Here is a 14,080-nt window from a genome sequence, read left to right as displayed (position 1 = left end):
CAATAACACAGTAGTTTTTGGAAGCCATAGCAATGCTAACATCCAAGCTGGTAAACAAAAACACGCCCGAAGCACTATATTGTGTTAATTCTGGCGCTATGATGACATGACCTGCTTCAGTGCCCAGGAAGATGGTGTCAGCATCATGTGTGCGTAGTTTAAGTGGGTTGTCATGCATGTACAGGGTCAAGGTGATGTGGTGGTGATTTTTTTTAACCTGTCACTCACGTGTCATGTGGAAAATGCCGTCACAGGCGCTGATGTGGGAGAGGAAGGCGTTTCCCAGGCCTTGACCAGCATGAGCACCTTTTACCAGGCCAGCGATGTCGACAACATTGAGGAACGCTGGGATTTTGCTGAATCAAAGACAGACAACAATGACAACAAAAGCATCACTCTAGACTTCAGACATCCTCGCTATTGTTTGAACCAAACACAAAATACATTGTGATGAAACAAAACGTTTGTGCTTCTTGACTGCATCATGTTGCGAGTTGTTTAGAAGAGATTGCTCCCCCTACATGAGTCCAAGAGTTGAGCAAAATATGAAACATCCTTACAGATTCATGAATTGGACTTTTTAAGCCCTCAATTTCATCTTACAGACAGGAAGCAAAGCCCTCCTTGCTCCCGACATCTACTTTGTACCTCTTGTAACTGTCAGTCACTCAGGCTTGCAAAGACTATATGTTACGAGAAGTAGGTGTCAGGAGGACTGAAGGAAGGAGTTACAATAGCTTTGCTTTCCTGTCTTCGGCACTCTGAAGCCGCCGAAGACATAAATCTTTTCTGGAGTAAATTTTAGGCAACAGGATGTTTTTTTTCGTGAGACTGAATCAGAATAAACCACAGAGAACATATTCGTGGTAATGAAGAAAAAATTCAGCCTGTCTGACAGCAAATCATTTTTATCTCCACCAGGGATGTAAAAACCAATCGAGGGGTGGAGCATGAGCCAAAGAAGAAGGAGTGGAATTTAATGACAGGCAGATACATTTTCGCATACATTTTCTTAGGCTTTCAAACGAGTGAATGTTGAGAGTCAACAGCAGGTGACAACACATCCGGAGCGACAGAAGTTTTAAAATTTCTGTCCAACTCGTTTTCTTGGCGATTACTTTAACTCTTGAGGCACGACTTCTCCCAAGAGGTGTCTGTCTTTCTAAGCAAAAAAAAAAGAATCTTGTTTTAACAAGAACCTCCACCTGCCCCACAGACTCCAGTGCTAAAGTGAAGCAGGATTTCAGAAGGAAAACTTAAAAAGGGTACTTGTTCAACTCACTGTAGTTCTCAGATCAGTAAACCATCGAGTCTTTCAGGATATAGTCATTAAAAACAGCACTTGAGTTGTACACCAGCTTATCTACGCTGAATCTCACCTGCTAGAATTCCAATATATGAATTTAGGGTTTTCTCTCTGTAACCTAGATCAATTTAATTGCTGTCACTTCTTTTTCTCTCTCGCGTTTTCGTGTTTTCTTTTGTGTTCTGTAAGTCACCTACAGTTGGCTGTTGGCGTGATATTTTAACATATAAATAAACGTGCATTCCTTTTTACCAAGAAACCAAGCATTTAGTCTCACCATATTTGAACACGCCCAGCTGATTCAGCCCTAAGGTTCAGTCATTAAGTAAATAAATACGTACATATATAAATAGATACAAATAACGATTCGAATCCATGAAAAAGTATTCAAATGTATAATATACTCTGACTTCACTTTATCAATGTTTTATTAGCAGATGCAAGTAAATGACTTGTTTGTGGCCCAGAGGTTATGGATAGTTTCTTGTTGGTTTTGATCAGCTTGAGTCCTTTCCTTTGTCCTGTGTTTTGTTTGCTTTTTAAGATACTGCCTCTTTTTACAATATGGAACATAAAAAATGGTGCCTTTCTTGCCTCTTGAAACAGGTAGTAAAGCAGGACAGGTGGGTATTGCAGGAGGGCTGGCTACCTGGCGTTTAATCTAGTGAAAAGTTTTATTTATCATCATAAGCGCTGAATCTGTTTCTCGTGTATTTGAATCTACAACAGAACTGAGCACGCGTTCGTCTTGTTCCCTGTTCCTGAAAAACTCATAGTGAAACATGTATGTGTAGTGTGCTACTCAACACACGCACTGTTGCGAGATTTCCCACCGTGTGTCAGTAGAGCAGCGAATCTAAATCAAATCTGCTTTAACAGCCTCGGTGAATGTGCGCGACATGCTGGCGTTGAAGGTTTTGTGTTTTTGAAGTACAGCAGCAATCGAACATCATACGACGACTGGTGGCTACATGTCGACAACGTTGTTATATGGTTTTGTCTTCTTCTTTTTTTTTTTTAAACCTATAGTGAGACGACCGTCAGGCAGTGCGGAGCTGAAGAGTGAGTAAGAGTGAATGGCGAGGCCCCATACCTGACTGGTTTGTGGAATTGGCAGAGGAAATCATAGCGTTCATCTGGAATGGGCACTCTGCTTTCATTTGGGTCAATGGTGCAGAAGGGGAAATTTTCAGCTGCTGCCTGACTCTTTGTCAGCACGTTGAAAAAGGTCGACTTCCTGGAAATAAAAACAGCGGAGAGGTCAATCCATCTAAAAGTGCTTGTACGGAACCTGATGGTTTGACAATATAATCCATCCTGAAACATTTCACCACCATATGCAAGTTTTGTTTTTTTTTGTTGTTTTGTTTTGTTTTAATCATTCATCTTTTGCCCAAGAAGACAAGGGTACATCTAATGGAGGTAATACTGAGCACTTGGATTGAAAAAAATTACAAGTCCAGATAATCCCATAATAGATCAATTGTACGTGGAATCAAAGGGCAAATTACATTTCTGATGGATCTCAGCTATTGAACTGGATCAGCCAAACGCTGCCACATGTTGTGCCATATAAAAAACATCTCTCTGGGATCACGAGCACCTTAAGTGCACTTCAAAATGTACCAACTATGGCAAGTGTCCAAGAGTAATAATGGCATATCGTTTAACTGCAATCCAGGACTTTCCGTCTGTATCCCCTTACTTGATTTTCACATTGAAATGCTTGTTTACTGCTCCTATAAAAATGAAATTGCTCAAGATTGCTGAAGTGTGTGTATTAATTCCTTCTATAAAGCAATTTTTTTTAGAACATACTTTAGGGCTTTTTTTTTAGGTCACCTTGAGGAAATAATATAGAGACATATTAACACTACAACCCTGGGCAGGTGCGCAAATGGACAAGTAAATCCATTATTCAGATATTCAATGAATTCAAAAGATGAGTGACCTGCAAGGTGTGAGGTTGTATAAAATATATTGTGGGTAAAAGATGAGTGTGCAAAACCGAAAACCTTGAAGTGGGAACAATAGAAATGTCACAAACAAATATATGTAAAGTATTTGAGTAGCGTAACCTCACCAAATCCTGTGACGACATATTAACTGTCACCATGTCAACTGTCCTTGATGAAAACTTTCAGATGTGGTTGAAAGTTGCAAAGAAAATTTGTAAAGTCTCTGACACACCAGGCAGATGTCAGTGTCGTGTAATGTTTCGGCCAAAAAAGTCACGCTTGAACGCGCCACAAAGATGAAAGCTGACGGTCAAATTGCAGCAATGCTCTACACACCTAGGAGAAGTACCTCTCCAAACCAGCAGGTGGTAGTAGTCTGTATTTGTCACTTGAAAATAGAACTTGGGAAAGGCAGAAGAGGAAAGGGAATACTGATATCACGATATGTAGCCTTTGTTTACAATTACTACTCACTCACAGTATGGGTGAGATGGTTTCGTGACATAGATACCTCTGACGAGACAACTTTGTCTTCTTTTGGGGGGGGGGGGGATAAACACAGTTTTCATTTTGTGCCTTTTTGACTTGTTTGCCTGCTTGTCATGCTCTGACTCTTCAACCTGAACAGCCAGTAAGAGCGCACCTCCCTCAATCAACCACTGGCAAGGACCAACATGAGCCAACAGGCTAACTAGAGCAAACTGAGCAGGAGACAATGCATCACACAATCATGTCAACAGCATTTCGATGGTTTATTGTGAATTAGGAGAATGGTGTCTCTTTCATTCCTTTTCCTGTACGCTATCATGGGTAACAAATCTCCTGCGAGCTTGTGGTGCTGCTATCAGGTATTAGAAGCTAGCTTGAGATGCTCAGTACATACAAGTTCAGGACTTTCTGAAGGAGCTAAGAGGATGAATAGAGAGAAAAAAACAAACTCTCAACAACAGATAGTCACTCAGACTGTGTAACATTGCTACCTGTTCGTAACTGCAGTTTAACACAATTTTATGTAGCTTATATAACTTGAACAGCCCCTGCACAAATCTCCTGCTAGCTCGTGATACTGCGATCAGGCACTGGGAGCTATCTCCGAATACGTAGTACATACAAGTACAGGACTTTTAGGGAGGAAGCTAAAGTAGGACAATAGAAAACCCAGGCCCTTACCCACGCCTAGTGGCTCAGGCAGTGTACTTTGTCTTTGCTAGCTTACACAGCTATTTAGACTTAAACTGTGTGTCTGTATCTGCACTATGTAGCTTGACTGTGCATGTTACTCCTGCTAGCTTGCAGTGCTGCTTTCAGAAATAATGTCAGAAATTGCTCACATGAAGGATGCTGCATTGAAAATATCATCTCCTAAACTCATTGCAGTGTAGGAGGACCTGAGAAGTCAGTAAAGTCATGTTGTAATCTTTGTGCTAATAAGGGGCTGTACTGACAAGACGAGACGCTTAGCTGGGAAAGGGGTAGCAAATGGACCGTTTGCTGGTGTGTGTGGAGCTGAAAGGTTGGTTGAATTCCACTCTCAAGTTTCCTGAATGGTCAGTTACACCCAAAGAACAGCGGGCTAGCATCTAAAAATGTTTAAATCATGAAGAAACCATAGGAGGGTTGACAAGTTGCAGCACTTTGGAATAAATGTGGTGCGACAGCCAACAACCTCAATGAGTTTGACTTCTTAAACCAGGAAGAAGTCTGTGTTTTTTGTGAAGTAAGAAATAAAAATAATGGACAAATACCCATGTAATGTTACTCAAACATCTTCAGGCAGTAAATTTATGTATGTATTAATCTCCTTGGGCAGTATGTAAATATATAATGAAAATAAATCTTCAGCGTGTTTAAGTTTAGCTGAAAGAATATTTGTGAAATCAATTTCTTATGCCAGTCTGCAAACCCAGCTGTGACTCGTCACATTGAACATAATGTTGGATAATGTCTGCATCATTATTTGTTGCTAAGACAACCAGCAGCTCAGATCCCGCAGACATTCGGGGTCATAAGCAAAGTGATAATCAATTTAAAAATTCTTTAACGGGCCTGTCGGCATAATGTTGGAGGACACATCTGTGTGGCCCTTTGTGGCTCAAGGAGAAGTCATAAGCCCTGAAGGCCTCCAGGTGGATGCTGACAAGGTGGTTTCGTCTGACCAAAGTCTGATGTACCAGCAGTGTGTCAGCCTCCTTAACACGCAGCATCCTGCTACGCTACAGTACCGACACTTGTCAACTTGTCTACTTTTCCCATTGCAATCCCTTCCAGGAAAACAGCTGTCTGATTCTTCTTATGACATAAAATAGATGCAATATATCAGAAAAATGTTTGAATTGATGTGCAATCTGTATTTAAACAATCACCTCTGACCTTCTAGTTACTGAGAGTGACAAGAACGAACTCTTGTCCTTCCTTGCCCCTCATGGATTCTCTTTATGATAAACACATCTTTATTTACATGAATTCCTCAAACTCATCACTAACAAAACAGATACATCGGAGGCAACAGCAGGACCATTCTCCATCGAGCGACTAGAAAACAGACTGTGAATGTTCCTCTCATAATGAGTGAAGTTCATCTACACAATAATATGTGGAAATGGTTCATTTTAACATAGTTGAAAATGAATTAATAATCTGAAACTGTAAATCTTGAAGAATTGGATTAAAATACAACAGGAGTTCATTACACTGGTGAGACTGGGAGCTGTTTCGAACGGTCACGGTGAGCTCCGAGACGGACTCACGTTTCATTCCGGAGTCATTAATGAGGTCTGATTCAGCCACTGCAAAACTAAAAGTTGTTGAAATTTTGCAGTTTCAGCAAAAATGCCCTCATCTACTGCTCACTGCCTCCTAAAAATACTTCTTTTCAGGGAGATTTTCCTTTCACTCGACTTTAACTATGGACTGTTTTTTGTTCTAGTAATTGTAAATGGTTTTAGGCACCAAATTGCCCTTGCTGCTGTCTTGTGAAGCGCTTTTGTAACTCGGATTTTGAGTTGATCTTTAAATAATATATTACTATTATCATTCTTATCGCCACCTAGGAGTTTCCAGTTTTTGCCCTCATCTGTTGTTTTGTCTGCGGATCCGTCCCTGTTTGTCAGCGAGAGCCCAACATGCATCCCCATCTTTAAAAAAGTACAGAACAGAGCTGCACTTTTTTTTTTTTTAGCATTTTCACTGACAGAGTTCTTCTGTCTCAAGTGATCTTCCAGTTTACTTTGTGCTGACAGTATAGAGACACGTTTTGTTTTTTTTTACAAATGTGTGAAGAAACTGGCTTGCAAGGATTTTTGGTGGTGAGCACTGCAACTCTGGGGTTTGTTTGCTCTTCTTGTGATCATGTGACTTTCCTCTGGCAGCTCGAATTTTCTTTTTAAGCTGCAGGTCTTGACGTAAGATTCTAGGGACATGAGCGTTTGTTTGTCTACAGTATCTTTTCCCAGTGATTGAATGGATGAACAGTAACTGTCAACCAGTGAATCCAGTCAGGAGTGTTTCAACTGTTTTTTTCCCCCCGACCGTTTTTAACTTTTTCCACACTTTTACTAGAGTGGTTAAAAAAAAAAAAAAATTATAGGTTTATTTTTGCCTGCTGTGTCAAACAGGTGTAGGCGGATCTTGACAACATGTAACACAGAATAGTAAAAAATGAATGAGAAACTGACCATGTTTTTTGTTTTTTTCTAACTCATTCAAGTTTTGACATCAATCTCAAATCCTTTGCAGCAGCAATGGCTGTCTTTACATGTTCAAAATCTTTCAACTTTTCTCTCATGGTAAATTTAACGTCAGCACTTGTACTTTCTGTGACCGTACTCATACAAACGGCACATGGTATTACATGCAGTGTTGTATGAGAACCCTTCAGTATCCATGTAAATGAAACTTGTACTCACCCTACGTTGGGCAAACCGACAATTCCTATTTTCAGTGAAGTACCAAACCTTCCTATCAGTGGCGGTGGCTTTTGTGCATCATCTCCTTTTCCCTGCGAAGACAAAGAAGAGTCGTTGGAATGAGCTCTTGCCATTACATAACCTACAATCCATATTCATTTATTCCTTAACCACACACACGCACATACACACACGCACATACACACACACACGCACATACACACACACACACACACACACACCTTCTTGGGGGCCATTTCTCACACTTCAGTTTTTTACTGACTTCGACAGCAGCAAGCCAAGATTAAAGAAAAAATACATTAATTTACAGAAGAAGGGGGGAAAAAAAGGCTCCGCTAGTTCTCCAGTGTAACCAGTCGACTGCACTTTAGCTGGCTCCCTGCTCTCAAAATAGAATATGCAGCTTCTGGAAATGAAAGTTGACACTGTAAGCTGGCTAGCTGACCTCACGTCCAAATATAGCTGTCGATGCTATCGATGCAGTTTGATGAGCTGCTATGAAATCACTCTCAAAGAGTGGATGTCTTGATTTTCTGCCTGCTTTCCATCAACATTTCAATCATTTGTCTCGACAGCTCTGACATCAAGTCACGTCCCCTTGATTCTGTCTGTCCTGCAGCCCATTATTGATACACACTGCATGCGTCCTTGCAATGATCTCTGGGTAAATGATAGATAAACCAGGACCTGGCAGTTTTTAGACTCTTGCAAGCTGGAAGTAGTTAAAACAAACTCATGGCAAAAAGCAGATGACATGCAGACATTCATTTACTGCCACCCATAACAAAACAAAGACACGAACAGAATAAATGTTACGACCAAAATAATATCTTTAAGAAAAGTTCTAATTATAGGCATCTTGACAAAATCTTCCTTCCTCTGATCTGCTATGTAGTCATCAGATAACAGCCTCAGCACCACAGGAATAATGCATCTTTGTTCTCACAGTTTCCTCCAGTCCCCTTTGAGGGAAACAGGTGTAGCCACATGAGCGAAGTAAATTACAACAATTAGTTAAATGTCCTCAAATAAACTTCCCTCAGCAGAAAAACAGGGGCACAAGCAGGGAAAAAAAAGAAAAACATTACCCAATCCAGCAGTCTATCTAGTTCTACATGCAGAAAATGAGGCTGTAATAATCCGGATTTGAGGGAAGTGGGGCTGCTTTTGTAGCGAGAATCTAAATGAATAGGTCTGAATTAATCATTTATCTTCTGTTGATGGATGCACCCCCACTTAGGCTCATCACAATAGATCCAGAGCATTTTGTTCGACCAAATAAATCATTCCCATTGTTTAAGGTACATTGATCAATCTAATCGCTTGTAATAGGCTCCTAATTGCCACAGAGAAGTGCTCACAAATGGAGTCCAGAATTACTGATTCAACCCAAAAATTCTCACTTGAATGGAGAGGGAAGATCATGATCTTCTCTTTTCTTTCCAGGTAAACATCTTCTTTCAAAAAAAAAATCACTAATATCTTATTATTCTATCTTAACATGACAATTCAATTTTCTTACAAAAAATATTGAAGGTAATGTATCTAATATATATGGATGCAAACACATGCTGATTTCTTTTCTTTTTTTTCTGCAGGAACATCTGAATGGTCACTCTCATTAGGCCCGTAAATACACAAACATATTGATAAAACTGTATATTTATAAATCCAATGAACACTATTTTTAATCAAAATTTTTTTTTTTATAAATATGCAAACCAAACTGAGGGACGGATCGATTTTTTTTTTTATTTTTCCAAGTATGATGACAGCAAACGCTCCTACAGCCTGTTCGTTTTCATTTAACGCTCTAATTAATTCACCTACAAGTGTTTATTTTAAACGCAGACTAGACATTTAATACTGTTAACAGCACTCTGCCAAATTATCGTGATTGCAAAAAAAAAAAAAAAAGATTCCGTTTTCTTGGCAGCGCGCAGTCGCTGATGAGACTGATTTTATTCACCCGTCCAAAGGTGGGGTTTTAAAGAAGAAAAAAAAAAGGGGGGGGTGTTAAAAAAAAACCTGTGCCTGTGTTGACTGGCAGCATTCACACTCTATAATGGAGCATTATTTGCCCGTTGTGAATACTGTAATGCACATCTTTCGGTCAGGCCTTTCTCTGGAAAATTGCTTTAACTTTTAAAGGGGAGATGAGTCACATCAGAGCAGGTCAATTTTACATTATGCCATTATCTCCGAGCGTTTTAACAGGCGACGGAGGACGATGGCTCATTCAGTTCTTATATTACAAGAAATAACAAAAAACGAGTAAAGGACATTTTGGGGAAAACATCTTTTTGATCAAATACATTTTAATACAAATGACTTGGCATTGAATTATATCCTTCATTCCCTGGATGTTGAGATTGTTCACACACACACACACACACACACACACACACACATACATACATACATATATATATATATATATATATATATATATATATATATATGTATATATATGTACATGTATGTGCATTTAAAAAACGCGCTGATGAAGCAAGCTGTCATTTTTGATTAACCCCTCACATGCACGCCCCCCTCAAGTAGCAGCGGGAGCGCGGCATGCACACGCACGAGCATGAGTTCGTTTTTTTGGTTGTTTTTGTTTTTTTCTCTTTGGTTGTTGTTTCGTTTGGTTTCAACAAGCTGAACGATCGGAGTTAATATCTACGGTACCTGCACGCAGTTTAATTCGGACATCTTCGGCGACAAATTTTCGCTGTCCCGTCGCTTTTTCAGCAACAAAAATAACAAACGTTAATCATCAGCTGATTTCTGTCTTGGAACAAACTGTTCCGTCCTAACACAGAGGAACCCTTTTTTTCTTTTCTTTTCTTTTTTTTAAATAAAGCCATCAGCAGTATAGTTTGCGCTCAACAGTTTCTCAATGACGTGTTGCGCATGATCTGAATACTGACAATCAGGATGGAAACACAGAGCAGCGTGTAAGTAGAATCCATTAAAATGAATCAGAATCTTACCTCCTGGAGGACTGGCGACCCAACACAATTCTGCTAGGAAAGGAGACATTGGGTCTTCGTGTGCGGATACATAAAAAATAACCGTATGCATTAAAAAAAAATACCAAATCGTGTCTTGTATGACAGTGGGAGCAGAGGCTGCATAAGCGATGATTGACGGTGGGGTTTTTGGTGTTTCTGTCTGCGGTCTCCTCTCTCATTGGTTGGCTTCAGCACCGACCATGAATACGGCGCGCTGATTGGCTGTGCGTCCTCGCCAGCTGTACTTCAAAGAACACGCTCTCTACAACTAGGTAGTGTTGGGAGCCGCCAGCCAAGAGAGTAACCGTGTGACCCGAGTCAAACACGGACACTCGGAAACATATTGGAGCCGTGAAATCGCGAACACTCATCACAGGACACAACCTGGATATGGCTACCTCGATACTTGGGGTGAGTCTGCTGCTGCTCGGTTGGTGCGTAAAGCTGTTGTGGTCCACCTTCCTCCACTAGGAAAGAGTGTTTGCCGTCACAAACAAACATGTTAATTTAGGCTTGACTTTTCAAGTTTTACATAAAAACTTGCTTGGGCTGTTTGGCCCGATTTCAATGCCAAATAAGCCTCTGATTGCCTGAGAAGTTCATCTTTATTAGATCAAACTTTACTGTTGAAAGTTTCTACTCAGGTCCTCTCTGACGAGTGTGATAGACACTCTAAATGTTGACTGCTTCATTAGATTCGCCTTATTAGAACGGCACTGAATGCAGCTCCCTCTTCTTCTGCGTTTTCACTCCAAACATTTAGAAAAACAGCAAACTGTCAACATTGGAGTTGTTTAGTTGAGCGTCTTTTCTGATGAAGTCCTTTTTCTCGTCGGCCTACGTGTTGTTGCTTGTTTTGAAGTGAAACTTTGTTGTGTTTTTCAGGAAGAGCCGCGGTTTGGAACTACACCTCTAGCGATGCTGGCTGCAACTTGCAACAAAATTGGTAACACCAGCCCTCTTACGACTTTACCAGACTCCAGCGCCTTCTCAAAGGGTGGATTTCATCCGTGGAAGCGGTCCTCCTCCAGCTGTAACTTGGGTTCCAGTCTGCCCGGATTCACAGTGGCGACAAGCCGCGCGTCTACGGGACTAACGCCGACAAGTGGCACGGGCAACAGCGCTTTTTGTTTAGCCTCCACCTCCCCGACCTCGGCTGCGTTTTCAACCGAGTACAGCGGGTTATTTTCCAACACCGCGAGTGTTACATCCCAAGAGTCAGGACAGTCAGCTTTTATCTCCAAAGTCCACACATCGGCAGAGACGCTGTACCCGCGGGTGGGGATGGCGCATCCGTACGAGTCGTGGTACAAGTCCGGTTTCCACTCAACCATTTCTGGTGATGTTGCCAACGGGGCGTCCTCGTGGTGGGATGTCCACACCAACCCCGGGTCGTGGCTCGACGTCCAGAATCCTGCAAGCACCCTCCAGACCTCCCTTCATTCCGGGACACCCCAAGCCATCCACTCCCAGCTAAGCGGTTACAACCCGGACTTCTCCTCCCTGACGCACTCTGCGTTCAGCTCCACTGGAATCAGCCCCTCCGCGTCCCATCTACTGTCCACCAGCCAGCACCTGTTAACACAAGACGGATTCAAAACTGTCCTCCCCACTTACACAGACGCTTCTACGGCCAACGCCATGATTTCCGGGGGCGGTTCAGGAATTAGTAGCTCCACGCGGTCGTCCAGGCGGTACTCCGGTAGAGCAACATGTGACTGTCCCAACTGCCAGGAGGCTGAGCGGCTGGGACCCGCCGGGGCCAGCCTGCGGAGAAAGGGACTGCACAGCTGCCACATCCCCGGCTGTGGCAAAGTGTACGGAAAGACATCTCACCTCAAAGCTCATTTGAGATGGCACACCGGCGAGCGGCCTTTTGTCTGCAACTGGCTTTTCTGTGGCAAAAGGTTCACTCGGTCCGATGAGCTCCAGAGACACTTGCGCACCCACACCGGCGAGAAAAGGTTTGCGTGTCCGGTGTGCAACAAGCGCTTTATGCGGAGTGACCATTTGAGCAAGCACATCAAAACGCACACGGCCGGTGGAGGAGGCAAAAAGGGAAGCGACAGTGACACCGACACCAGTAACCTGGAAACCCCGAGGTCCGAGTCCCCAGATCTTATTTTGGAAGGGGTGAATCCCAGAATCACTGTTAAGGATCCGTCTCCTCATGACGAGCCTTAATGGGATCCCCCGGTAGAAAAAAAAAAATCCAGAATCCAAACTGCTCGGCAGTTAAAAAACAAAACAAACGGGTCTTATTTGACAGACAATAAAGGGAGAAAATATTCCAAGAAGCGATTGCAAAGTCAAAAAACAAAACAAAACAAACACTGCAGGCGTCACAAGTATTTAATTCGTTAATCCATCAAGAGAAAATCCAGAGTGAAAAATACTATATGGAACATTTTTAGGGACGACTTGAAAATGAGACGGATGTGCGACACCTGTTGAACTTGGACAATGTGAGTGACATCTTGTATATGACGACTAAACTCTGTGTTATTTTCATGTAATTGTTAGGCTATGATTGTTTTATTCGTGTTGGTATCCTGGAATTCAGGGAGTTTACTTTCGACGCACTTTGTGGATATGTATGTACACAGCTTTTTAAACTTTGGTTACCCATTTTATTTCTTTGCAAAAAAAAAATATCTATATATAAATGTTTACCTGTATAAAGTCACACGTATAAGACTTTCATTTTAAAGTAATTAAAACATCTTAAAAATCTGTTATGGTGTGATGTAAATTTTTATTTAATTTAAAGAAAAATATTTCAAACTCTGACTTTTGTTCTTGTTATTTTTCTTAGAATTCCATAGAATATCTTGACTTTTGCAATTTTTTCCTATATGGAATAAATCAATGTTTAATGCCCCGTAAAAGACATTTCATGCCCAAATGCAAATCTTGTTAAATGGTATTAATTATGACTTGGAGCACATGGCAGCCCCTTGTGTCTTGTATTTGCGATTAGGGATTCGTGTCTTATCAAATATCTAATTAATCTCCGAGACATCTTTTGTTCAGTTTCACTTTATCGGGGGTTTCCGAGGGGTTTGATGACAAAGCTCCCTGAATATTTATTCTAATTGTCCAATTTAACTGCTTTCATTTGCATACTAATCGCTGAACCGAGAATGAGGATATATCTCCTCTCTTTGCCAGAAGCCACATAGATGTTATGGGAACTGTTTTTAAAAAACTTTACAAAAAAAGGGGGAGGAAAAAAAAAAGGAAGGGGGGGGTGGAGGCGAGGAGTCCCATGCAAATGTTGAATCTGACATGGTCTTTGCTCAGCGCGGTCAAACGGCGTCTGCATGTTATTTGAATATCAGTGGCCCCGCGCTGAAAGGGTTCAAGGATGCTCTCTGACTTCTTTGTGTTTAGCCAGTGCAGCGTCCGACTCTCAGACAGAGAAGCCGGCGAATAATTACAGACAGGCCCGGGAATACGAGCGGAAAAACCGTCTTTGTGAACAAAAAAACAACCAAAAAAAAGCAAAGAAAAAAAAAAGGAAAAGAGGACTTTAAAATGCTCTTGAGGCAAAAGAGGGGAATTTTTTTTTATTTTATTTTGAGTAACAGCGTCTTTAAAACAAAGCCCAATTAGAGGGGGGGGGGGGACACACAAAACGATCCATTTTGATTTAAATATGAAAAAAAGAGGAAACGCTGCAAAGTTGAACATTTCTGACGATTCAGAATTTTTTAAAAAATAGATATAATTAATCGCAGGGAAAAAAAACACATTTTAAATAAACAACCAATAAAAGTGCGTGTACACCTTTTTCAAACGTTAGCTTCAAATTCAATGACAAATAGGCCCAAAATTCTATTTTTAATTCTTCTACTTCTCGTAACAAAAACAATT

General features: G+C 41.2%; 2 protein-coding genes across 3 annotated transcripts in view; one reads left to right on the top strand and one right to left on the bottom strand.

Moving 5' to 3' along the window:
- LOC147252368 (obg-like ATPase 1) overlaps positions 1 to 7,426 on the bottom strand; it is a 42,546-nt gene extending 35,120 nt beyond the window's left edge. Inside the window, exons 1-4 of the mRNA XM_086221141.1 lie at positions 7,412 to 7,426; positions 7,170 to 7,261; positions 2,400 to 2,543; positions 229 to 356 (exon numbers count right to left, since the gene is read on the bottom strand). Of these exons, the coding sequence (XP_086077267.1) occupies positions 229 to 356; positions 2,400 to 2,543; positions 7,170 to 7,261; positions 7,412 to 7,426 (379 nt within the window). The remainder of the gene's footprint in view (positions 1 to 228; positions 357 to 2,399; positions 2,544 to 7,169; positions 7,262 to 7,411) is intronic.
- A 3,052-nt stretch (positions 7,427 to 10,478) lies between these two features.
- sp9 (sp9 transcription factor) lies at positions 10,479 to 12,960 on the top strand. 2 transcript variants are annotated; one of them, XM_086220645.1, is made up of 2 exons: positions 10,479 to 10,615; positions 11,090 to 12,960. In XM_086220645.1, the coding sequence occupies exons 1-2, from the start codon at positions 10,595 to 10,597 to the stop codon at positions 12,386 to 12,388; spliced, it is 1,320 nt and encodes a 439-aa protein (XP_086076771.1). In that variant the 5' UTR covers positions 10,479 to 10,594; the 3' UTR covers positions 12,389 to 12,960. The 2 variants fall into 2 exon arrangements, with proteins under 2 accessions (XP_086076771.1, XP_086076772.1); XM_086220646.1 differs by having other exon boundaries at positions 10,495 to 10,638.
- Positions 12,961 to 14,080: the final 1,120 nt, after the last annotated feature.

This window comes from Aulostomus chinensis, chromosome 12, assembly GCF_037954235.1.
Source record: "Aulostomus chinensis isolate RoL2024-O1b breed Wild chromosome 12, RoL_Achi_v1.0, whole genome shotgun sequence".
Classification (NCBI taxonomy): domain Eukaryota; kingdom Metazoa; phylum Chordata; class Actinopteri; order Syngnathiformes; family Aulostomidae; genus Aulostomus; species Aulostomus chinensis.
Note: the sequence above shows the minus strand (reverse complement) of the source record. Positions and strands in the feature narration are given on the sequence as shown.

Excerpts from the sequence above, each read along its gene's own strand:
- sp9 (XM_086220645.1), top strand. The coding sequence starts at position 10,595 with ATGGCTACCTCGATACTTGGG. Across the intron at positions 10,616-11,089 it reads TGGCTACCTCGATACTTGGG|GAAGAGCCGCGGTTTGGAAC; the intron begins GTGAGTCTGCTG and ends TGTGTTTTTCAG.